We start from the raw sequence: 27,313 nt of genomic DNA on the forward strand, positions 1-27,313 counted from the left end.
TGTCCCGTCGACAAGAGCGATTCACTTCCTTCGCCAGAGCCGAGTATCGTTGACGGGTTTTTGATCACTCTTTGGCTTTTCTTCACTCCTCCATCTTCCTCCAGGTCCCATCAGTGATCCATTGTTTTCTATGGGTGCGCAGTTCGCCCAGATTATTTTCGCTGGTTGTGATGAAGGCATTCTTGATTAGTCCATTAGTCTTCCACGCTGCCATCTTCCCGAATATCTGCAGCCCGCGTCTCTAGTTTTTCAACAAAGGACCGTTTCACCATGGTATCTTCCAGTCGGTGTATGTTGAACCATTGTCCAACTCTTTCCTGCCGACGAATCCGCGCAATGTATTTCGTCGATGAGGAGGTGTAGAGAAAAACTTTTCCGTAGTTCGGTGCGCTAGTCCGTAAACTCGACTAAAAATAGATTTATTATGGATCATGTAGCATAATAATCAAAATAAAGGCAAACTTACAAATTAGTTTTCTTCTATGGGTGTATACGGTTTAGTGTTTACTGATATCAGCTAATATTTTAGGTTATCTGATCTGAGAATTGACAACATTTAGTAGCATGTATTAACGAATTCATTGTTAACTCACCATTAGGTGGTTATTCTGTAGCTTATAGAACCAAATACAGCTATTATGCAGAACTTGTAACCTCATAAGGAACTAAAAGTAGAAATACATTTTACTTCAACTGTCTCGTATAAATTCTAAATTTAACATTCAAAAGAATTATCATTTTCGGTTAAATTAACTCTACCTTCAACGGCTTTTTTATAAATCCACTAATGCAACTTTTAACTATAATTTAGGTTTAATTGTACAAAATAATAAATTTGCTTGGAGCAATAATGTGTAGAAGCCACGTTGTTTACTTTCAACTCTCGATGTCTATCCAACGTACAATGCGCCGTCGTTCCCTTAGTCTCGAGGCGCATTCGCAAAGGGTCTAGCGCTATAATTTATCCACACCCCGACCCGTAATGCCTTACCGTAGATTGGCTTTACCATTTCCTTGGACATCTAGCAAAGCAACCTTGATCGATGGCCTCTGGAGCACTCCCGATGAAGTCTGCACATCTACCTTTCGTACTTGACCGTCAGACCCCGGATAGACTTTGACAACTCGACCTCGCAGCCATCCACTCCGAACTGCTTCATCCACGATGATAACTGGGTCATCTTCTTGTAGTGGACGAACGTCATTAAACCACTTGGTTCGCCTAGCGATTGTGGGTAGATAACCCTGAACCCATCGTTTCCAAAATTGGTCAAGCAGGTCCTGCATGAGCTTTTGATTAGTCTTGAGGAAAACTTCTCGGTTTACTGGGATTCTTGCTGACGTATTTGCGCCACTTGAGCTCATCACAATAAAATTGTTTGGAGTAAGTGCTTCTTCCGTTGGACTTCCCACTGGTACAAACGTAAGAGGATGAGAATTTACGATCATTTCTGCTTCTGTCATGAATGTTACAAGTTCCTCATCATTGAGGCGATCCTTGTGAGATAGTGATTTAAACGCTTCCTTTATAGATCGCACTTTCCTCTCCCATACGCCTCCCATATGTGGCGCAGATGGTGGGTTGAAGACCCACTCCGTCTCGTCATTAGTGAAAAAAGGTGAAATTCTGCGATTTATTACTTTAATTTCTTCTGCAAGTTCACGTGCTGCTCCTCTAAAATTGGTACCATTATCGCTATAGATTTGTTGTGGTGTACCACGTCGTGCTACAAAGCGCCTAATTGCCTTCTTGCATGAATCAGTTGACAACGAGTGTACTACCTCAATATGCACTGCGCGCACCGTGAGGCAAGTAAACAATGCTACCCAACGCTTTTCGTTACATCTGCCTCGCTTGACGATTAACGGCCCGAAATAATCCAAACCCGTGAACGTAAATGGTCTAACGTAAGGTACAATCCTTGGATGTGGAAGTGCTGCCATTCTTGGTGCATCTGGCTTTGCTCGATAAACTCTGCACCACATGCATCGCTTAACAACTGTCTTTACCAGGAAACGTATTTTTGGCACGTGGTACCGTTGTCGCAGTTCGTTTACGACTGTGTTGATATTTGCATGACCATAGCGTTGATGATATCTCTGGATCAGCAATTCAGTGACGTGATTGGTTCTGGGAATGATGATTGGGTTTATGAAGTCGAACGAGAAGTATGCTGTTGCTTTTTTCAGTCGACTGTCCATTCGCAGTACGCCTTCTTCATCAATGAACGGTGACAACTGTGCAAGTGGGCTTCTTTTCTTCAGTGGCTTCTTCTGTTCCCTCGGTAGCTTCGAATTCTTCTTTAGAATTTCTATATCTTCACTGTATTCTTCGCGTTGGACAATTCTCCATATACTTGATTCAGCGGCTGCATAGTCCTTCTGCTCTAAAACGACAGATCTCTCTATTGATGGGTTTCTGTCTTTCGACCTACAACGGTTTATGAAGTGGTACACGTAAGCCATATTTTTCCGCAAGTCTTCCCACTTCGAAAATTTCATGTAGTCGAATGAATAATCCTGAACGGTTTCATGATGGTGTATTGACCTCACTTCCTCGCATGGTTCTGGCAACTCTATTTTCTGGATCGGCCACGCGTTCTCAGCTTTATTGAGGAATTGAGGCCCGGTGAACCATGGATTTGTTGATTCCAAGCAGGGACCGTTTCCCCATTTGGTTCCTTTGTCCGCAACGTTTTTACTTGATGGGACGTAGTTCCACTCGTCAACGGTCGTCAATGATAGGATTTCTCCAACCCGAAAAGCTACATACGGTCGATACTTCCGTGGATCGGCCCTCAGCCAGGACAATACAGTAGTCGAGTCGGACCACATGTACCTTTTCTGAATCGGTATTGTATGGTTCTCTTCGATACTCTTCAAGAGTCTCACGCCAATGACTGCCGCGTTTAACTCGTTCCGTGGGATTGATTGAGGTTTAAGGGGAGTTACTTTTGTTTTCGCCGCCACTAGAGTGCAGCGAGGCAGCCCTCTGTCTATGATTCTGAAGTATGCTGCTGCACAGCAAGCCAACTCGCTGGCATCGACAAAAACATGCACTTCTAGTAATGCATAGCTTATCGGATTATAGTTTGGAAAATAACACCTCGATACTCGCACTTCCGACAGCTTTGGTAGAACTTTAACCCAGCGCTGCCAATTTTTAAAGTCTGCTGTACTTATTGGATCATCCCATTTGATTCCTGATCTCCAAATATCTTGGACTAATATTTTTCCGTGGACTGTGTATGTGGCAACGACTCCGAGCGGGTCGAAATGACTCATAACTATTCGAAGGACTTGTCTTTTAGTAGGTATTACATCCCCGGATATCAAATGCAGGAGGTCTTCTCGAAACTGTGCATTGAATACAAAAATGTCTTCCGTAGGCAGCCACGTCATCCCAAGAACACGTTCGGTAACTGTTGACTTATCCACCGAAAAGCACTTTGCAGCATCATTTGTATCTACCCCGACCCGTCGAAGAACTTCATCAGAATTGGACTGCCAGTTCCTAATTTCAAAGCCGGCCTTGCTGCAGATTAGACGCACTTCTTCAACAATCTGGATTGTTTCATCGATGGTATCTCTGCTGTCTAGGAAATCATCGACGTATGTATTGTTGATTACGGCCGTTGCTGCTTCAGGATAATGTTCCTTGTAATCATTAGCATTAAGATTCTTGACGTGTTGCGCGATACATGGCGAACATGATGCTCCGAAAATTACTACATCCATTACGTAGACAGTCGGAGTATGACTCGGATCTGATCGAAACAAGAAGCGCAAAGCCTGTTTATCGGGCGTTCTCACTAATATTTGATGGAACATATGTCGTACATCGCCAACTGCCACGTATTGTCGCTGCCGGAAACCGCACATCACTTTCAAAAGAGGAGTTAACAGATCAGGCCCCACAAGCAACATGGAGTTGAGCGATACATCTCCAACACGTGCCGCGGCGTCCCAGACGAGACGGACTTTTCCCGGTTTGCGAGGATTTTGTACAATACCGAGTGGTAGGTACCAAACACGAAGTGAGTCAGAGTTGCACAGCTCGTAGTCAGTAGCCTTGTGAGCATATCCGAGAGCGAGATACTCATCAATCTGTTTTTCTACATTCTTTTTCAAAGCCTGATCTTTCGAGAGTCGCTTTTCTAGGCAGATTAACCGTCGCTCAGCCATCGCGTAACTATTTGGTAATTCTACAAAGTCGTTTTTCCACAGAAGTCCACACTCGAATCTTCCTGACTCAGTACGTTTGGTGGTTTCCTGCAAAATTTGACGAGCACGTTTGTCTTCGGTGGATTCCATAGGTTGAGCTGCAGTCACTCCGAGGCCTTCCACTGCAAAGTAATCTTGCACGATATCATGTAATACGGTGTCTGTAGAACAACTACACGTATGAACCATTACTCGATGTGGTCTCTGCATCTTTTTGCCACCTCCGCCAAATATCGTCCACCCTAGCCGTGTCTTTGCAGCGATCGGTTCGCCACTCCGTCGTTCTCGTTTGTCCATTGTCACCGTTAACTTCGCATGAGCAAGCCCAATTAATATTCTAGGGGCGGCGTCAGAGAAGCTGCTGACGGGAATCCCTCGCAGGTATGGATATTTTATGGACAAGTCGTCATAGGGAAGATTTTGTCGAGGCAGATCTAAACTGGAAACGGTCCTAACATCCGTAATTGTGTAGTTCGATCCTCCATTTACACCACAAATATTCAAACGTACTTGTTGTGAGGTCACTTCCTTTCTGGTGACATTCCCCGTCCACTGTAAGCACAATGGCATCACTTCACCTTTTAAACCAAGTTCTTCAGCGATAGAATCTTCTAGCAACGTGAGGTCAGATCCATCATCCAGGAAGGCGAAAGTGGTGATGCTCTTTCCTTTATTGTAGAGTACGACAGGGAGTATTTTAAAAAGCGTTGTGGACCGATTGAGGCAATGCGTTGAGATTACGCCAGATGAAGCAGCAGTTTGAGACTCATTTGCTACTTTCGTAGAATGTAGTAGTTTACTATGCAAGTCACTGCAACCGTCGATTCCACATTGTTGTTTCGACCTACATGGCCATTTTCCGTGACTTCCCAAGCACTGCTTGCACAATTTGTACTGCTCTACTAGACGCTTCCGTTGATCCAGGCTGAAGCTCACGAATTTCGAACAATTTCGAAGTCTGTGATCTGTTTTGCTGCACGCATGACATGGTTTAGGAGAACTTGTTACCTCTAGTTTCTTCGGGACCTCGACACCTTTCTTCTCGTCTTCAATGGCATGGGCGTTTACGAAACCACCTTTTTCTTTCTTTTTACCTCTTAGAATACTTCCATCCATTTGGCTTGTTTCTCCCGGCAGCCAGACAGAGCAAGCTGCTGTTTTTATGGATGCCAAATACTCACTAAAGGCTTTCAGCGATGATACTGGTATTTTTTGTGTATGGAGTCCCCAGTCCAGGCGAAGACTAGGAGGTAGCTTCCCAACTAGCTCCGACAACAGCATTGGATTTGACAAGTGGTTTTGAAGCTGTGCTCCCTCAACGTAAGTCACAAGATTTTTTACCTCTCTGCCAAAGTTTATCAATGTATCAAGCTTATTCGCGTTGGGTAAAGGAGCATTCCTTATTTTCACCAGTAAACAATGTAACAATTGCTCTGGTCTACCGCACTCATCTCGCAAAGTATTGATGATTTCTGGAATCGCAGCTGGCAATGTCAAAATACTCTGCACTTTCTCCCGAGCGCTTCCTATCAAGCTCTTCTGCAATCTAGCAAGATTTTCATCCGGCTGAATTCCACACATGGCTGTAGTGGATTCAAAAGCATTGATAAACATAGGCCACTCTAAAGGATCTCCAGCAAATTTCGGTAGTTCTCTAGATACTACCTGTCGTGCTGCAAGCTGCTGCGTAGTTAGTACGCTACTCATGCCGGTACCGCAAACTTGGTTGTTGATCGGGAACTGAGGTGCAGATGTTGGGGGCAGATGATACATATTCTGTTCCAACTGTATTTGCGATGCTTGACTTCTTGGTAAAACCACCTGATTACTGGACACCGGTACGAAAGTAGACGAACTCGGAATAGGATATCCGGTGCAGTATGTCGGCTGAGGAGCATAGTTTGAAAGTATGGGAACGTCAATCGAAGTAGTACCAGGGTAACGGTTTCGTGGTACCTGCTGTTGACCACTCGTGAAATATGCGTTTTCGCTTTGAGCCCATCGTTCTTGAACTGGGCCGAATTGAACTGATTGTGTGGGTAAGCTACGACTGAAATTCAACGGGATCTGCTTATGCGTTAGCGTTTGCTGAACATTCTCGTTTGACACTGCAAATTCACCCTCGATTTGGCCATGTGTAGGCGCTGAACTACCCACCGTAGGTTGGTTGCTGAACACAGATGACTCCGCAATCCCTGACTGAACCGTCGGTTGGAGTTTCTGCGCAGAACGACCTGATGAATGTTGGTCCCACTGACCACGATGGCGGTTGGTTTGCTGTTGTGCTGAATATTGGGGCATATCGAAATGTGTTATTTCATGAATTTCAGAAACGGGCATTTGCCGGATGTCATTCGCCAAACCCGCTTCTTGCACCAGTTGGCTCGACGCTTGCTGCTGATAGTTATTATATCCTGTTACTGACGTCACCACTGTGTGTGGAATGACGTTGCATTGTGCAACGGGCACAGTTAAACCCACATTCCCGCTGGAACAAATAGGAGTAGATGTGGTGGCAGCCGCATGACCGTCCTCCGGCTTCTCTGGAGTATCCAATGTTTGGTTTACCCATAGCTGAACTTGGGTTCTATGACTGCGATGACTCTTGTTGCTTTTTGCGCTCCGCTTACTTCCTGCTACTGATTTCGCTGCTACTATTTCTGCTTCCAGCTGATGTTTCTGGGCCAGATAGGCACGCTCACACTCCGCTTGTTGGAGCCGCAATTTGTCATCCAAAGCTTTGGCCTCTTCGAGTTGCCTCAGTCGAAGCTGCGCACTAGAGCTGTTCGAATGCACTGATTGTCGTGATCCATCTACACTGAGAGCTCGACTGGAGCAATAGCCGCACTGCCATGGTTTTTCACAAATTGATTCACTCACGCCTGCACATGTGAAATGAAACCACATACCACAAACGTCACACGCGACCATATCCTCTGCATGGTTTGGACGGTTGCACGCTTTGCATCCTTGGTTTATACTCGCCATCTCAACTCAAGGGGATCCAGATCACTCGAACCGTATATTAATTTTCGAGATTGTAGAGAAAAACTTTTCCGTAGTTCGGTGCGCTAGTCCGTAAACTCGACTAAAAATAGATTTATTATGGATCATGTAGCATAATAATCAAAATAAAGGCAAACTTACAAATTAGTTTTCTTCTATGGGTGTATACGGTTTAGTGTTTACTGATATCAGCTAATATTTTAGGTTATCTGATCTGAGAATTGACAACATTTAGTAGCATGTATTAACGAATTCATTGTTAACTCACCATTAGGTGGTTATTCTGTAGCTTATAGAACCAAATACAGCTATTATGCAGAACTTGTAACCTCATAAGGAACTAAAAGTAGAAATACATTTTACTTCAACTGTCTCGTATAAATTCTAAATTTAACATTCAAAAGAATTATCATTTTCGGTTAAATTAACTCTACCTTCAACGGCTTTTTTATAAATCCACTAATGCAACTTTTAACTATAATTTAGGTTTAATTGTACAAAATAATAAATTTGCTTGGAGCAATAATGTGTAGAAGCCACGTTGTTTACTTTCAACTCTCGATGTCTATCCAACGTACAATGCGCCGTCGTTCCCTTAGTCTTGAGGCGCTTTCGTAAAGGGTCTAGCGCTATAATTTATCCACAGGAGGTGAGGATCAGACGTGATTTCAGGACTACGTTTATTCCGTACATCAAGAAGGCTCCGTTTCCATTTTCGGCTGATGCAGGTATGGTCGATTTAATTTTCTGTAATCGCCAATCGTCAATCATACTCCAAACATTTAATTCATTAATCATAATTGTCGAAAACTCTTCAATCGTTAATCATATTCAGTAATCATCGTGACAGACGAAAGGATGAAAGTTATGCTATAAAAATTTCATCAATTTTTATTTCATTAACGATCATGATAAAGTGCTATAATCTGCTGCTATGTTGTTTTTATTATAACTTACAGCTCGGTTTTTTGAAGAGATATGTTTAATTTATGGCATAGTCATTGTTTTTGCATGTATTTTAATTTCAAAACAAAGCACAAATTCCTTTCATGCGAGGAAAGATCAAAGAGCCCGTTAATTCTATTTATGTTTGTCCTAAGACGAGTTTATACCATCCCATTGAATTCCACCACTTAATTGTATCTTGACAGATACGTATTTCGACCTCAACAGTAAGGCCGTCTTCAGTGTCTCGTACTTGACTCGACTTCTCGACTCGACCAAGTCGAGTCAAGTACGAGACACTGAAGACGGCCTTACTGTTGAGGTCGAAATACGTATCTGTCAAGATACAATTAAGTGGTGGAATTCAATGGGATGGTATAAACTCGTCTTAGGACAAGTGAAGACATTCCACTAAAAAGCTCAAAATAATTTTCTTATCTATTTATGTATTGTATGTGGTCAATTAATTTTGTAGACCTAGTTATTACATTAGTAGCCTTAGCTGATAATAGTTAACAATAGTTATTTGTAAAATAATATTCTTAGTTAGAAATATTGGTATAGAGTGTTTTCATTTGGTGACCTAAGATAGCGCTTTCTCGCTGTTTTATGGCGATCCCGACCTTCTCCACTACTTGGATCGATTAGATTTGTGAAAGATTTACTAAAACTTATTTCTTGATGATTTATTTCTCCGCAATTTACAATTTATCTCGCATTATCTTCTTCCTTTTTTTCTTACGCTTCTTCAAACACCTTCTTCAAAAGTGCATTTGCTTTCTCCACTTGTACTGTAAAAAGCTTCATCTGCAGTGCTATATTCATTATGTTAGGTAATTGTCTTAAGTCGCTACCCCATTTTTTGCCACTAGCCAAAATTTATTATTTTGTTAGGAAAGACTATTTGCTCCGATATTGCTATAACACTAGTTTGCATAATATGTACAAAAAAACATAACCTGGCAATTCGAAACTCTTTTTGTTCATGAAAAACGATTTTCTCTACATATAGTATGCTTAGCTCATAGCTGAAAAGACTTAATTGATTTCCGTATATTTCCAATTTTTTAAGCGTGAAATATATTTAAAAAAATTCCCACTGCATGTTTGATCTACGTGTAACTGTTGATCATAATTTGTTCTTCAAACTAAATCTTATCAAATAACACTATTTCAACAAACGACCTGTACCAAGATCAGTAGCCCGCTGCCCGTAAAACATGCGTGAAGATATGCTATACTAAAAGTAAAATGAATCTTAATCTCCGTGGTAATGGAGTCAGCTGTGTAACAGATTGGAGCATCCACGATGAAGCTGCCAGAATGTAGGGTACTGTTCCAGCTGGAATCTTGATCGGCCTATATATCGTACGGTGCCGCATCCAAGACTCCGTGAATGGAATCTCCTCACGATTAGAGCGGCTGGATGCTGACTTCCTTCCCGACCACCCACCGCATGCTGGCTGGGGGTAGTGCTGAAAATGCAGTGAGGGGCCGTCCGTCAATTCGCCTCGGAGAGCAATTAAGAAGCGTGATGTAAATTTTCCACGAAAAACATGCGGGCAAATAGTAAAGTAACAATGTAAAGTACACATTATACACGGCAGACACACATATTATGGCACAACAGGTCGTTCGGCCGGCAGCCTCCTTCCCACATATAAGCATAATCGTGGCGAACCTGCAGAAACGATGCTGGCTTTGAACAATCTTGCACACACCACAAATATTTGCCACGGCAGAGGCGAGCAGTCATTCATTATAATGGCTCACTCCGGTGTGTTTCAAGGAGTTTGGTTCCAGGGAGGCATTTTCGTATACAGGGAAACTAGGCGAAGACACACATCTTCGAGAGGCGCAACCCACTAACTGTTTATTTAGCCGGACTGAGTTGAGGGACGGTAAGATCTTTGGTGAGCAACGTAAGCACAATATCTGCATTCGAATGTTGCATATGTAGCAAAATCGCACTCGTCGGACTATCGCCCGGAATTTCCGTGGGGTTTGGTCTGACCCCAAACAATTGACGTGCATCGCTGATCATAATCTCTATCCCGTACGGGAAGATTGAAGCGGGTGTTTGACTTACTGGTTGTCCACAAGCTATCATCGCATCACCTTTGTCTTGTTTAATCGAAACATCGTGTCTCATGCACAAAAGTAAACGATGAAAACATCGTTTGAATGTTTGGAGACATTCACACTCCTAATAGTTGATGCTCATTTCGCCCGTATACTCATAATCTTAACAATCGCCCCGTTCCGTACTTTCTACCCGCAAAATCTACTCATATACAGCTAACCGCATGGATGACAAGCCTATAAATAATATAACTCACCCACAACGAATCGGAAACCCACTTTAGTTTAGTGCATTTGAACCATTGCTGAAAGCACTCGAGTGTTTATGCCGCGGAAGGGGAACAGCTCCAGAAAACCTGCTAACCGATATTTCCCTATCCAATTGCGCACATCACTTCTCTTCTGGCGATACATTCTCAATTGAAAGACCAATACATACTGTTAAATAGCATAAATTCCAATCTACCTTTTGGAACGAAATGAGCTGCTTAGCCTGGCATATTTATAAGTGTAGCATTCCTGGACGCTGTATTTGTTCCCCTCGTTACCCCGGCGCAGTGCAGTTCCCTGGAGTATATTGGTTCATAATTGGTCTCATAAAGGAGTTATTCAAATTACTGGGCCGAGGCGAATTGCATTCTCGACCATCGCAGTGCCGGTTTTTGCTCCATCATCCAATTCGCGATTTCACACATCAGTGGGTTGGCTGATGATGGCAGAAGCGGGAAAGATGCTTTCCTAATCCACACGAGATTTCATTGTCGAATTATGGTAATTTTGGTAACAAAATAAAAAAAAAAATCAATGAAAATCAAGATTTCTGGTTCTCATTGACCGACTCAATAACAAGAATATGTGCAAGTTTTACAATAGGATTTAAAAAGCAGCCCATAATGCCTACCTACCTTGACAGAGTATAGAACAATCAGAGCGTTATAAACATAAAAAAAATATGTCGTAGTGCCTTTCGAGTGGCCTGGATCAAGGGTGTGGGAAACAAAAAATATATACAACTAATATCTTTTCGGATTTGTAAGGAACTTTTTTCCATTTTATTATTGCCTCTCAAATTGTAATCATCGCCAAATATAATGTAGCAAACACATTGGACCAACATTGACTTCACTTCATTTTTGCAAGTAAGTGGAGAAAATATCCAAACTTTTTTGCAATCTACTACAAATGACACGAAGGCTACGCCCTTTAGCTGAGAGACCCGTGTCATCTGCAAACAAAGATTTTTGACACCCTGGTGGTAAACCAGGTAAGTCAGAAGTAAAAATGTTATACAATATGGGCCCCAGTATGCTGCCTTGGGGGACACCAGCCCTTACAGGTAATCTATCAGATTTAGAATTCTGATAGTTTACCTGCAGTGAGCGATCTGATAAATAATTTTGGATCAGTTTAATGATGTACAGAGGAAAATTAAAATTCATCAATTTTACAATCAAACCTTCATGCCAAACACTGTCAAATGCTTTCTCTATATCAAGAAGAGCAACTCCAGTCGAATATCCTTCAGATTTGTTGAGCCGAATTAAATTCGTTACTCTTAATAACTGATGGGTGGTTGAATGCCCATGGCGAAAACCGAATTGCTCATCAGCAAAAATAGAATTGTCATTAATATGAACCATCATTCTATTTAAAATAATCTTTTCAAACAGTTTGCTTATTGAAGAAAGCAAACTGATTGGGCGATAACTAGTAGCCTCAGCTGGATTTTTGTCCGGCTTCAAAATTGGAACAACTTTGGCATTTTTCCATTTATCTGGGAAGTATGCCAATTGAAAACATTTGTTAAATAAATTAACCAAAAAGGATAAAGAGCTCTGCCATTTGTTAATAAAATTTTATTTCCCTCTTTAAGCGCTGGAATTGGCTTTTGAGGTTTTTTTAAGAATTTTCGTTATTTTCCAAAAGGGTTTCGAACTGGGATCCAACTTCGAGACATTATTCTCAAAGTTGGTATTTCTCAGAATAGCGAAACGTTTTTTAATTTCATTTTGCAAATCTCGCCAAATAACTTTCAACGCGGGATCGCGAGTTCTTTGGTATTGCCTTCGCCTCACATTTTTAAGACGGATCAGTAGCTGAAGATCGTCGTCAATAATAATGGAGTTGAATTTAATTTCACATTTAGGAATTGCAATGCCTCTGGCTTCGACAATTAAATTTGTCAAAGATACGAGAGCATTATCAATATCACTTTTGGTATCGAGAGGAATATCAACATCAAAATTCCTATCGATATACGTTTTATATAAATCCCAATCAGCCCTATGATAATTGAAAGTAGAGCTGATTGGATTATAAATGGCTTCTTGTGAGATTTAAAATGTCACAGGAAGGTGATCAGAGTCAAAGTCAGCATGAGTTACCAATTGGCCACACAGCTGACTTGAATCCGTTAAAACCAAATCAATTGTCGAAGGATTTCGAGTGGATGAAAAACAAGTTGGGCCATTGGGATATTGAATAGTATAATATCCCGCAGAACAATCTTCAAATAAAATTTTCCCGTTGGAATTGCTTTGAGCATTATTCCATGAACGGTGTTTGGCATTGAAGTCACCAATTACGAAGAAGTTCAATCAAAGTTAATTGCCTATTTCCGGGGATTAAACCACCCGACTTGGACGTTAATTTAAAATCTTATGGAAACTCATATGTGAATATGTACGTTATGTGGAAGATATTGATTTGAAAAATGTATTGGAGGTAACCACTTTCCCTTCGATGGGACTCGAACCCTTCGATGGGACTCGAACCCATACTGTAGGGTCATGGGTTCGAGTCCCATCGAAGGGAAAGTGGTTACCTCCAATACATTTTTCAAATCAATATCTTCCACATAACGTACATATTCACATATGAGTTTCCATAACATTGTAAATTACGAAGAATTTTGATTTGTTGCGAGTCAGAATTTGAAGATCAGCTTTCAACAAATTCTTTTGCTGCCCATTGCATTGAAAAGGCAAATAGGCTGCAATGAAGGAAAATTGACCAAAATTTGTTTCAACAGAAACTCCCAAGGTTTCAAAAACTTTGGTTTCAAACGAAGAAAATAATTTATGTTTGATACGTCTATTAATGACAATGGCGACCCCACCACAGGCGCTGTCAAGACGATCATTTCTGTAGATAAAATAATTTGGATCTCTTTTAATGGAGAGTCCGGGCTTTAAATAAGTTTCTGTTATAATGGCAATATGCACATTATGAACTGTTAGGAAGTTGAATAATTCATCTTCCTTACCCTTTAGAAAGCGGGCATTCCAATTTAGAACTTTCACACAATTATTTAGATCCATTAAAACGGAGTCCGATAACAATTTTTTGTGTGTACTTTATACCAACCTGGACAGCTTCTGGTATGGTATTTGCTTTGAACATTGCATCAATCATGTGATGCAATTGTTCAGTTAAAAAATCAAAATCGGAAGCAGTCATGCTACCTGAATCGGCAACATGTCCGTTATTTTCCGTTGGGACATGGATATAAACCTCATTTTGAGAAGAGAAATTTTGTCTACCAGCAGCGATGTTTGCATACGTAGGTACATTCGAAAAATTGGAATGTACTGAAGTGCTTGCTACCCGTTGACGAGCGGCAAAATTTGTTTGTGAATTGTGGTGGGTATGAATTGCTCGACCGGTAACTGGTTTCGAAATTTGAGCGTTTGAAAAATTTCTACTCGTCGAATCTGGGATCCGATTGGAATTTCCCGTCATCAATTTTGCACGGGAATTCAAAACTTTTTTGCGTGAAGGGCATTCCCAGAAATTGGATTTATGATTGCCCCCACAATTTGCGCACTTAAATTTATTGGAATCTTCTCTCACAGCACAGGACATGCGTCCTCGGTGTGAGAGGTTCCACCACAAATCATGCATTTAGCATCCATGTGACAATGTTTGGTTCCATGACCCCACTTTTGGCACTTACGGCACTGGGTGGGGTTTTGGAAATTTCCCCCAGGCCTGCGGAAATGTTCCCATGTAACACGGACATGGGACATAATACAGGCCTTTTCCAAACTTTTCATATTATTTAGTTCACTTTTGTTAAAATGAACTAAATAAAATTCTTGAGAAATGCCCCTCTGGGAAGTACCAGTGTGGGATTTCTTTTTCATCTTAATTACTTGGACTGGTGAAAATCCAAGTAGTTGAGAAATTTCAATTTTAATCTCATCCAGTGATTTATCATCACTGGGGAGACCTTTCAAGACGACTTTGAACAATCGCTCAGTTTTGTCGTCGTATGTGAAGAATTTATGACGCTTCTCAGTTAAATACTGAAGAAAACGTTTGCGATCGTCAAAGGATCCCGGCAAAACGCGGCAGTCACCCTTCCTAGCAATCTGAAATGAAACCTTGATCCCCTGAAGGTTACTCAAAATCTCATTCCGGAAGCCAGAAAACTCGGCAACAGATACCACAATTGGCGGAATCCTTTTCTTTTTCGCATGAATCGAATCACCTGGGCTAGAGGTATATTCGATTTGCTCAATTTCATCATTAATCAAATCGAACTGATTGCTCAGTTCGATTGGAGAAGAATTATTTCCGATATTAGAGTTAGAAGGAATATCTGAATTCTCCAGCTTCTTTCTATTTTTTCCGCGCTTGGGCAGGACGGTCTTGAAACCTTGTTTCTTTGAAGGAAGTGGAGAATTCAGAGACCCCCCCCTTCCTCTTGTTTTTATTAATGCTCATTGCTGAGCGTGGAGACGTGACCTTCTAAGAGGTTTTTTCCCAGAACGGTGTCCCTGCAGGATTACCACCGCTTGTCGGAATTTTACTTCCGCAAACGGGTCCAACGTAAAACGAAGGCACGGGTCCTTGCAAAGATCGTAACGGGATCAGTGGGTACAAATAGCGCTAAGAAGCACCGTTGAAATTAAAATAGCTTCGGGTAGTATTAAAAACTTCCTTTCGCAAAGAGAGAAAGAACCGCACAGCACGAAAGCACGATGCGGTCTCCTTCATCACTTTTTCTTCTTCCTTATTTCTTCTTCTTTCTTTCTTCTTCCACATTTTTTATTCCTTCTTTATTCCTCATTTCTTCTTCTTTCCTTTTTCTTCATTCATCCTTCTTCTATTTTTCACCTTTTTTATATTTTCTTCTATATTCCTTCATCCTTATTTCTTCTTCCTCTTTACTTCTTCCTTATTCCTTTTCCTTTTTCCTTCCTCCGTTTCCTTCTTCCTTCTTCCTTTTTCCTTCTTCCTTTATACTGCTTCCTTCTTTATTCAGTCTTCTTCTTTTTCTATCTTCTTCTTTCTTCCTTCTTCATTCTTCCTTCTTTGTTTTTACTTCTTTCTTCTTCACCCTTCTTCCCTCTTCCTGCTTCCTCATTCCTTCTTCCTTCTTAATTTTTCCTTCTTCCTCTTTCCTTCTTTCTTCTTCCTTCTTCTTTCTTCTTCACCCTTCTTTCATCCTTCTTCTTCCTCATTCCTTATTCATTATTCCTTCTTCCTCTTTCCTTCTTTCTTTCTTTCTTCTTCCTCCTTCTCTCTTCATTTTTCCTTCTTCCATCTTTATTCTTCCTTCTTCCTTCCTCCTTTTTCCTACCTCCTTCTTCCTTCTTCTTTCTTCCTTCTTCCTTCTTCCTTCTTCCTTCTTCCTTCTTGCTTCTTCCTTCTTCCATCTTCCTTCTTCCTTCTTCTTTCTTCCTTCTTTCCCTTTTCTTCATCCTCCTTCCTTGTTCCTTGTTCCATCTTCCTTCATCCGTCTTCCTTTTTCCTTGTTTATTCCTCGATCTTCCTTCTTTTCTCTTCTTTCTTTTTCCATTCTTCTTCCTTCTTCATATTTCTTTCTTCCTTATTCCATCTTTGCACTTCCTTCTTCCTCTTTTTTCTTACTTCTCCTTTCTTATTTAATTCTTATTCATTATTTCTACTTTTTTTTTCTTTCTTCCTTCTTCCTTCTTGCTCTTTCCTTCATTCTTTTTCCTTCATTCTTCTTTCTTTCTTCCTCCTTATTTTTTTCTTTTTTTTTTTCCTTTTTCTATCTTCCTTCTTCCTTCATCATTCTTCCTTCTTCCTTATTCCTTCGTCCATCTTCCATCTTCTTTCTTTCTTCTTTTTTATCCTATTTATTTCTTCCTTATTCCATGCTTTTGCTTCCTTCTTCCTACTTCTTTCTTTCTTGTTCATTTTTCCTTTATCCTTCTTCCTTCACCTTTCCCTTTCTTTTTCCTTACTTCTTCCTATTTCCTACGTCCTTTTTTCTGTCTTCCGCCTTCTTTTCTCTTTCTTTCCTTCTTCTTCCTTCTTCTGTTTTCCTTTTTTCTTCTGCCTTTTTTCTTTTTTCCTTCTTTCTTCGTCCTCCTTCCTTTTTTCTTTCTTTCTTATATCTTCTTCCCTTTTTTCCTTCTTTCTTTGTCTTTCTTCCATCATCCTTCTTTCTTATTTCTTCTTCCTTCTTACTTTTTCTTTTAATCTAATAAGATTGCTTCATGGCGCTAATAAAATTGTTTCGTGGCTTTAATTAATGAGGTTAAATGAGGTCAGTCAGGCTTCTCCTGCTCAAAAAAGCGAAATAATCGCTTAGTCTTTTATCGTTGGTCAAACATACTGACACTCCTTCAAGTGTGCGACTTTCAGACTAAATATTTCATCGCAGCTGAGATCATAGCTGACCAAAACAAAACAGCGCACATAGTCGAATCGTGGTCAAAACTATTTCTTGCTGTTTAATTACAAAAATGTTAATTACAAGAATATTTGCATGTTCTACATTAGCATTTTTAAAGCAGCCCGAAATGCCTACTGTTACATATTCTGCCTTGTCAGAATGGAGAACAATCAGGGCGTTATAAATTTAAAAAATATGTCGTAGTGCTTTTCGAGTGGCCTGGGTCAAGGGTGTGGGAAACAAAATAATAAATACAACAAATATCTTTTCGGATTTGTAATCATTGCCAAATATAATGTAGCGTACCAACGCTGAAACACGTTGGATCAACAACAACTCCACCCTCAAGAAAATACAATGGTTGCTGCTTTGTTTAACCGGTGTCAGGCCATTTGGCCGAATACCGTTTGGCCGAACGCCATTTTGCCGACCCACGTTTGGTCGAATGCCGTTTGGCCAGATAGCTACAAAATTTTACCTCAGGTTACGATCAGTGAAGAGTGAGAAATTAGAAGTGAGTAATGAGAAGTAAGAAGTGAGAAGTGAAAAATAAGAAGTTAATCTGGGAATAGAAAAGTGAACTGAGAACGGAGAAAAGAGAACTTCTTCCTTCTTTTTTCGTCCTTCTCCCTTCTTGTTTCTTCCTTCGGCTTAGTATTTTCCCTCCTTCCTGCTGCCTTCTATCTTTTTTTTTCTTTCTTATTTCTTTTTTAATTTCTTGTTCCTTCTTCCTCCTCCATTCTTCTTTCTCACTCCTTCTTTCTTCCCCTGCCTTATTCCTTCTTCTTCCTTCCTTCTTTTTTCAATCTTCGTATTTTTCATCGTCTTTCCTTCTTCCTTTTGCCTTTTTCCTTCTTCCTCTTGCCTTTTCTCTTCTTCCTTCTTTCTTCTTCCTCCTTCCTTCTTTCTTCTTCCTCTTCTTTCTTCTTTCTTCCTTCTTCCTTGTTCCTTGTTCCTTCTTCCTTCTTTTTTCTCCTTTCTTCCTTCTGTTTTTATTTCCATCTTCCTTCTTACTTTTTTCCTTCTTTCTTATTTCACCTTTCTTGTTTTCTTCCTTTTTTCATTCTTTCTTTGTTCTTATTTCACCATCCTTCTTCCTATTTTCTTCTTTCTTATTTCTTCTTCCTACTTCTTTGATTATCTCCTTGCATTAAAATGAAGCTTCAATCTAATTTTATTGCGACTTTCAAACCTCAACCAATCAAATTCATTGGGCTCGAGGGGCATAATATTTAATCGCAGTTGCGATCATAGCTGACCAAAACCAAACAGCGTAGTAAAAGACCTTGGTGTGAATTATAGGACTCATAAATTACAATATTATTCGAAAAAGTATTCTTTGTTCTACTTTGGTTGAGCCCTACTCAGACTCGATCATTTTCTCACCCAACAAATTCGTATCGTCAGGCGAAATTGAAACCAATTGTAAGCTCAACTGTAAGGGGTAACAACGATCTCTAATTATGGTACCTCAGTGGAGTGAACAAGAGTAAACATTCAGTTGATGATGTTCCAGCATGATTATGATGTTGATTCTCCTGGTGAAGTTGCTGATTACGTACCTACACACTGTCGAATGAGTCCACCAGCTCACACGTGTGAATTGGAACATTACTGGGAGCATGCGTTCCGCCCTCATATGTTCGTGGATAAATGGTACATTGGTAGGTGGGTCTGTTTAGTTTACATTTTTGTTTGATTAGCAAAATAGCACTGGAAACCAGAATGGAAGTAATGTTAAACACCAAAATCAATGTTTTATAACCACATGCTCTTAATATGTCATTGAACACTTTCGGAACCTGTGAGCATTATGATTGTTACTAAATTTTATTCTGGGAAATCACAACTAGTAAATATCTGAAAATTGCAGTTTCAAAATATTTCGAGACGCGGGACTCGAATACAACGGTCTTCGGTATTGTCCTGGCCACACATTTTCCCGTTGATAAAAGCTGGAAGTTAATCTAACACACATTTAGGTGTAAGCTGCAGAAACCTAAACAGAACAAATGAATATAAATTACAAGTAATTAAAGAAATGATAAAACTGTTCTTTCTTCTAGGAGGCTTAGGGCAAGCGGCGACTCGCAGCAGTTATATTTTAAACAAACGGGTGTGTGGGAGCGTCACCAAATAGAATTCCGTGATCTTTGGTAAAACGGTACTTCCTGCTTCGGATGGACAGTCGCGCCGTGCCGTCAGCGACCCAGTGGTCGTGTTCTGGGCAGCGCTACCTTATGCTTCGTGGACCGTCGCCGCCGGTGGTAATTAAGAGAACAATAGCCGATAGAATTTTAATTACGATGAAATGTGTGCGCATTTGCACTCTCTGTGTTTGCCAACTTCTGGGCCGATCGTGTGGCGTTGGTTCTTCCCAGATGCTGACCAGGAGGAAGGTCAACTTATACTTATTTACTATTTCCTACACATAAAGTACACATGGCGTAAAAAACGTAGACATACTCCATAAAAATGTTTAGAACCTGCAATAAAATAATCATGCAGTTCAAACTGCAGTTAAACAAACTAATGTAAAGCAAGTATTTCTTTAATATGTCGATTGCTTGATTTATTATTTTTATGAGGCTTAAATGTTTTTTTATTAGTACTAAAATAATCTAATTATACAAAACATTTGATGATAGGTTAATGTTTCGTCATTGATGTTTCAAACAATTTTCTTTCATTACTACTTTATTATGGCGAAGATCATTAGCCTATCATTGTGCGCGCTCGAGTGGATGCTAACTAGTTTCTGCTTTTCCGCGAATTCTAGCATTCAATGCAAAAATGCTTAAGCTCGAGAGACGGAAGATTGTATGAATGAATATATATCACCTGGAAATAAATCGCGCAAGGAATAAAACCGTGACAAACGGTGGGATTTTCGCCAAATCTCGAGTCGCTTAAATTATGCTAAGTTGAATCATTCAGCTGACCGTTGAAAAGTCTTGTTAAGTCAGCGGTAATGCGTTCATTGCGGTTTCGTAGATTTTTTCGAAGGATACTTGATATGTTGGCAAATAATTTTAGCTTTAATTCAGTGAACCTAATCCCAGTTTTTTGCATGGTACCAAACCGGGTTTCTTTTTCAAAGCAACTTGCTTGACGGATGCAACTGTGGTTACAGTTATAGTTATAGTAATTTTCTCTTTTGGGAAATATTTCTTACATAATGATGCAGACTTTCAATTGAAATTTTTGTAAAACTTCTACTTATTTTCTATATAAGTTTATTTTTTGCTTCTTTGCAACAGTTTTAGACTCAAGAGCTCATCATCTAATAGGCATCAATATTTCATGCTACAGCGACTTGGATGGTTTTTATACTACTTTGGTTTTTCTTTCTTACACGTACGCATCCGGTAGTGGTTCCACAGGTGTGATAACATAGCCAATTAAACTACGCTGACAGTAATATCGATGAATGAGCGTCACCTGGTCGATTTCTTGTGATAAAACCTGCATGACTCGAACACATTTGCTAATGGTGATCGAAGGAGGAGGTAAGAAATAGCATATTATTGACACAAATTACAGCATCCAAGAGGACGTGCTGCCATGATATCTGTGGAGCAAAAAGGCAGCAGCTATCCAATCGAGCGCACGCAATGCAATAGCCTTCAAGCGATTTTTCAATAACGGAGATGGATATACGTACCTAATGTGACATAATTGATGCACAACGGCGTCTAGAAAAACATCGCGATTTTGCAGCAATAAAATTCATCCATGTTCGTTTCTGCAAGGATGTTTTATAGTTTTTACAGGTATTTTTCCATTCATTTAATTAATGTACAAGTCGATAGTTTATAATACAATTCTTGTCTATAAATAAAATCAATTTCCCAACTATCTATACATATTTTTAATCAATATTAAACAATTTCTTTGAACTACGAAATAACTGTTGCAGTTGTAGAAGATTGTGAATGCAGAAAATGTGTTCGTCACGGCAACTTACAGTCACTCGCAAAATTGAGTAACACCTTTGATTATATAGATGTAAATACGAGGGATTTCGCAACAACTCGAACAACTGTTGGCAGCACCCTCTCAGAATTCAATGAAAGTTTCTGGACATGCAAATGATTAAAATTGATGACTAATGAATAAACTAAAAACAATTGTGAATATGGTTAGTGAATAATGATTAAATGTAAGATTCTAGGTTTAATGATTTATGATTGATGATTAAATCATATTTTTTGTATGACTATGATGATTGAATAATGATTGAATGATCCATTATTCATTAATCATTAATAAATCTATGATAAATCACTAATTCTCTGGTGTGCAGTGTCTTAACGTTAACCCTCAAACTGCCGAGACGAATCTTGACAACTTAAAGCAGCTCGTTCTCAAGGAGAACGTGATCAAGGAGAATAGTAGTTCCAGAAAGTAGACAGGTGAAATGCTCAGGATGACCCTTCCTTTTAACGCAATAACTTAGTTTTTATTTCTGCAGCTCGGCAAAAATCCGCACAGCCGTGCGCCAGCAAAATAAATAACTGATATTCCGGAAAGAATTACGTTTGTTAGCTGATTTTCGGCAAATTATTTGCTGACTTTCAGCAACTTTGACAGAAGTCTCGGCAAAAAACATGTTCATTGGGACACGGCTGTGCGAATCTCGGTAAAAGTTGAACATTTTGCTGAGATCCCGGTAATAAAAATTAAGTATGTAGTATAATTAATTAACGGTCAATGTGAATTGTTGACAACAATAGCCAAACAGACATAAATTGACCTTGGTATTGTTTTATATCCTTTCTTTCGGATGGGTTTAAAAGATAGTACTCTTGAGATAAGTTATACCAAACTGAGAACGAGTAGTATATTGTTCAGACCTTTTAAACGAATACAATATTACAATATCATGTGTGTGTGAATGCAATATGAATTATGCTTTAGTGTATTGGACTGTAGGCAGCTGTCATTTGACGTGCACTCTAAACAAAATAAAGTCCAAGTTGGATATATACTACAACTCCTTACCCCTTTGGGTTTTTTAGATTTCCAGCATTCACTGACGACTAATACTAAGTAGAGTTCAAAATTCAGAAGTTTAAATTCAACAATTCGAATGAACTTTATATTCAATTTAAGGAAAATCAATAAACTCAGACAAATCAAAGCCAATAGACCTGATTAATTATAAACATATACATCCTCTTTCTTAGATTTCTTAATTCGCTTCGATCGCCTCGGTGTAAAACCTGCCAATTCGTCACTCTTTCGTTTAACGCCAGCTCGAGGAACGATGTTCGCCGGCGTTTCATTGCCTGTTGCCCCTCCTTCATCATTTCGTGAGAAATTATTCTCTGATCTATCCTCATCGCATCGTCTCAAAACGACTACCACGTCCCGTCTACAGTTGTCTTCTGACTTACATCTTCGTACTTGGTTGCAGTACGCAATGGTTGGAACGTTTCCAATTTGCACCTGTAAAATATTTCGAGAATGCCATTTAATGAAATTGCATTTTATCCATCTAACTTTTATGTGAGAGTTGTGATTTTTGTACCACAACTCATCACCCGCTGTCAGATTGCTCAATGGATCATTTGATCCGTGATGGACCTCTCCATCCTTTTCAAGGATGTTAGTATCATCATGCGGTAGTGATTTGATCAAATTATGTTGAAATTGCTTTTTTGGATGTACAAGATCAATTAATATTTTTGGAGCAAACGAGTATATTCGTTCTGATGAACATTTCCCGTCTTTTGCCAAACAATTATTACGGTAAGTTATTAAAAATAAACTGATTTGGTTATCTAAGCTCAATTCCATAACTTTTCTATCAATCAGAAATTTATTCATGACTTCTTTAACGGTTCTTACAAATCTTTCGGCCTGACCATTACTCGATGGATGATAAGGAGGACTTTTGAGCACAATGATGCCTTGTTTTTCAAGGAAACTGATAAATGCATAAGAGTTGAAAGGTGGACCCCCATCAGATACTAACGTATCTGGTAGCCAAAATCTTGCAAAAAATTCAACTAATTTATTAATAACTTTACTAGCGTCAGTCCCATTTTTCATCGACTCGATCTCGATCCATTTGGAGTAGCTGTCGACTATTAATAGAAAAATATGGTGTTTGAAATAAAAAAAATCGATGTGAATTCTACTAAAAGGTCTAGTAGTAGGGATCCATTTAGATAACAACTTTTGCTTGGGTATTATTGCCATACTATTACATACATCACAATTTGAAACGAACTTTTCGATATCACTATTAATCCCGCACCAATAGACATTCCGTCTAGCTAGTTGCTTCATTTTCACCACTCCTGCATGATAGGCATGCAATAAGTTCAATATTTTATTCTGCATTACGCACGGGATAACCACCCTGTCCTGATACAACAAACAGTCATAAATAATTTCCAAATCTTGGTGGTTGGCAAAAATGTTTATAAATTGTTTTCCCAACTTTTTCGGCCAACCATTTTGTAGATATGACACAACTTGCTGAAGAAATTCGTCATTTTAAAATCAATAAGTAATTCTTCACCAAAATTCAAACTTTTCACGTTTTCCGCATCTAATTCATTAGGAACCATTTGATCTAAAGGAAATCTGGAGCAGAAGTCCGCATTTCCCATTTTCGTTGAAGGTCTGTATTGAATCACAAAGTCATAAATAGAAAGTTCAAGAACATATCGCTGTAGTCGTGTCACGTAAATAGAGTTTTTACCCTCTTGAAACTGTTGTCCGTATAGATATTTATGAAATTTTTTTATAGTGCTCACTAATGCTAGTGCCTCAAGGTGCAAAATAGGATATTTACGCTGTGCTGAATTAAGTGAAAATGATGTAAAACATATCGGTTTTTCAACTCCGTCAATAACATGAGAAATAACTCCTCCAAGACCATAACTGGATGCGTCCGATACAACAATAATAGGTTTATTAGGATTATAAAATTCCAAAAACCGTGCTTCCACTAATGATTGTTTAATTTCCTCGAAAGCTTTGTCGCAATTTTCATCCCACACAAATTTTACTCTATTCTTCATTAAATTATACAAATGGTACAATTTCACCGACAAACGGGGAATAAATTTATTGTAATAATTTATCAAACCAAGAAATGATTTCAGCTCAGTTTCATTTGTTGGGGCTTTAGCTTTCTGAATAGTTGAAGTTTTTTGCGGACATGGTAATAATCCTTTTTCACCAATAATATGTCCAAGGTAGTCCAGTTCAGTAACAAAAAAACGACATTTATCTAAATTTACTTTTATGGTGGCTTTTGAAAGTCGTGCTAAAACCATTATTAATCTCTCCTTACACTCTTCAATATTAGCACCCACAATTAATACATCATCCAAATAGCATTAAACATAATCAATTCCTTGTAGCACTTGATTCATAACTTGCTGAAAAATAGAAGCGCTGGCTGAAGCTCCTTGGGGCAAACGATTGTAAGTATAGAGTCCTTTAATGGTGTTGATAACCATAAATTTTTTTGATCCATCAGATAATAATAATTGAGTATAAGCACCCTCCAGATCTAATGCGCAGAACACTTTACTACCAGTACTAGATCAGCCTCATAGCCTTCAATGGACATGGATAATTTTTTCCTAAACACGTTAGAATACTTCTCTTTTATCTCACTTACAATAGAATCAGTTCCATCAATCAATAATTTATTAATATTTTCTGGATCATTAAAAAAAATTCTCCAATTTGGAAAAAAATACGTCTAGCCAAGTCCGGCCCATCAATGGAATAAAATTATAGCTGCTATTTAGCACCAAAATCTTAAATTTTTCACATTTACCTTTAAATTCGACCATAACATTTGCTTGTCCTTCAATTTTAAGCTTGTCTCCATTAACCACAACGAGCTTCTTATTGCATTGTGTGAAAGGTTTATTAAATTTCTTAAAGTATTGATCTTTACCAATTACCGACACCGAAGCCCCGCAATCAATCTCCATTTGCAACTTTTTGCCATCCATAATCAACTCTATAGTACATGGGTTATTTCTAATAGACGTCACATTCATGCACTTGAAATCACCTGCATCCCAATCCTCTTCACTCCCAGAATCGTCTGCTCTCAATCTGTTGAATAAGTCCTCAAAACTCTCGTCCTTACTTTCCTCTTTTTTTCCCTGGTCCACAAAATTAACTGCATCTCTCTTCATATTTTTCAGCTTAAAACATTTACGTTTCATGTGGCCTTTTATGCCACAGAAATCACAGATGAAATCCGCATATTGTCCTCTTTGGCTTCCTCGGTTGCTCCTCCAATCTCCTCGCATCCTAGAACTGTATGGTCCCATTCGTTCACTATTGAGGTCTCCAAGCAGATTTTACCAACACTATCACAGCGTGAATTTTTTTTTGCTGCACACTGAATCAAAATGAAAATTATCATTTTCACCTGATGTCTAGTTCAAATTTGCGATATTTTTTTTAGTGTTTCCACGCATTGTTTGTTGTTTTCTAACAGCAAACAAGAAAAATATGACAGTTCTAACAGCAAACAAAGGAAAATTTTGTAAACACAGCACCAACACTGATGGGGATGGAGAGGGCTATTGTGTGCTTGGCTTCTCTGGTGATTTGGTCTAAAACCCAACCTCGTTTTGACTGGTCCCCGGCTGTGTCCTTCACCTGGATCTTCGTTAGAAGCTCTAGCCAAATCTATAGTTGCAAGCAACTTTTCTAGCGTGGTGCGTGGCCTGCTGTTATTTGTACCAGCCACATCAATTGCAGCTATCCTCTCCACAATGCTATTATCTGCTAACCCTCTTGTATTTGCACCTGCTACCTCCCATGTGGCAATTATTTTTTCGGCATTACCTAATGTCAAGTATTCCTCATTGAGGAGCCGCTGCTGGAGGGCTTTATCCCTTATTCAAGCAATAATGCGATCTCTAATGGCGATAGATTTATAGTCACCGAATGTACAAAATTCGGCCTGTAATTTGACCGCTAAAACAAAATCCTCCACCGATTCGTTTTTTTGCTGGACCCGATTATTAAAATTGAGACGCTGAATAATATCAGGTGCAACTTTATCGAATCTGGCCTTCAATTTTGATATCATGGTATTATATGCAATAGTATTTAAATCGGTATTAGGGAATAATAATTTCAATTCGGAATAAATCACTGGGCCACCTAAGGTAGCTAAATATGCTTTTTTGTGTTCTTCTTGAACGGAATTAATTGAAAAAAGATATTCTAAACGCTCTGCCCATTCTGTAAAACCCGCTCCTTTTCCTATAGGGCTCGATGTTAGTGGCTAGAGCAGATTGCGCCATGTTCAAGCCGTTCAATACAAAAGCTATTGAACAATAAAGAATTTGAATAGGATGGACAATTTAATTTAAAAAAACGCGATGTAAATAGCACAAATAATCAAAAGGAGAATAGATTGTTTCAAAAAATAAAAAATAATGCAATGTAATTCTATGTATGAAAAAGAGAAATCACAAATTTTGACTCACCCGAGAAATCCTCGACAGTTGCCGACAATGTCTAAAGTTCTTTCCACTTCGGAAACGATCTTACTGGGAGGCGGGAGAGTGGTCCGGTATCGTCAAAACCGCCAGCTATGCGAAACCGCCCCAGTTGATTTCCTCGTGTTTGGCCTCACGAAAACAACTTCGCCCAATGCCTTTCCTCTTATGGTGACAAAGCAGTTTGCCTAGGTAATTATAAAAAACACTTTTATTAGCTTTCAATGATGAAATCTTATTGTTCCCTTATTCTCTTTGTACACTGTCTAGAACAATAGCTATGTTATTGTATTGTTACAAAAACCCCACGTGGAAAATGATTGATTAAATTTGGGTTAGAATATTCAATTTTTGATGTTGCCAAGTTGTATGGTAAATGCACAGTTACACAGTATTATTTTAAAATCACTTTACCGTAGCTTCTAATTTTACCCCAATGGCCGATCAAAATTGCTTTTTTTCTACCACTGTACCACACCGTACTCTTGTTAAAAATCCAATCCAAGATCCAATCGGTTCACTATGGCGTCCTCTTTGCAATAAAATCTAATACACCGGGTATCAACCTCGTCGCCACTTGTTTTATATCCTTTCTTTCGGATGGGTTTAAAAGATAGTACTCTTGAGATAAGTTATATTGTAGATCCAGTTGAAAACCGAACTGAGCTCTCGCGACAATCGCATTTTCTTCCATTTCGAAATATCGCAACTGCATCGCGAGTGGTGCGCATGATGGCGCACGTCTATGGCATAGATGCGCACTACTTGCGATGCAGTTGCGACACCCGGAAATGAGAGAAAATGCGATTGTCGCGAGAGCTCAGTTCGGTTTTCAACTGGATCTACAATACCAAACTGAGAACGAGTAGTATATTGTTCAGACCTTTTAAACGAATACAATATT

The 27,313-nt window shown here is 39.2% G+C and overlaps 1 protein-coding gene and 2 long non-coding RNA genes across 3 annotated transcripts; all 3 read right to left on the reverse strand.

Moving 5' to 3' along the window:
- Positions 1–392: 392 nt before the first annotated feature.
- On the reverse strand, positions 393–881 carry LOC134206798 (uncharacterized). The gene is made up of 3 exons (XR_009978316.1): positions 760–881; positions 594–665; positions 393–539 (listed from the first exon to the last, which is right to left on the reverse strand). It is a non-coding gene; the product is annotated as an uncharacterized LOC134206798 (long non-coding RNA).
- A 106-nt stretch (positions 882–987) lies between these two features.
- LOC134206591 (uncharacterized) lies at positions 988–7,212 on the reverse strand. The gene has a single exon (XM_062682314.1). The coding sequence runs from the start codon at positions 7,210–7,212 to the stop codon at positions 988–990; it is 6,225 nt and encodes a 2,074-aa protein (XP_062538298.1).
- A 14,617-nt stretch (positions 7,213–21,829) lies between these two features.
- Positions 21,830–26,983, reverse strand: LOC134206803 (uncharacterized). The gene is made up of 3 exons (XR_009978318.1): positions 26,824–26,983; positions 26,398–26,597; positions 21,830–22,360 (listed from the first exon to the last, which is right to left on the reverse strand). It is a non-coding gene; the product is annotated as an uncharacterized LOC134206803 (long non-coding RNA).
- Positions 26,984–27,313: the final 330 nt, after the last annotated feature.

The sequence above is a fragment of the Armigeres subalbatus genome, chromosome 1 (assembly GCF_024139115.2).
Source record: "Armigeres subalbatus isolate Guangzhou_Male chromosome 1, GZ_Asu_2, whole genome shotgun sequence".
Lineage (NCBI taxonomy): Eukaryota > Metazoa > Arthropoda > Insecta > Diptera > Culicidae > Armigeres > Armigeres subalbatus.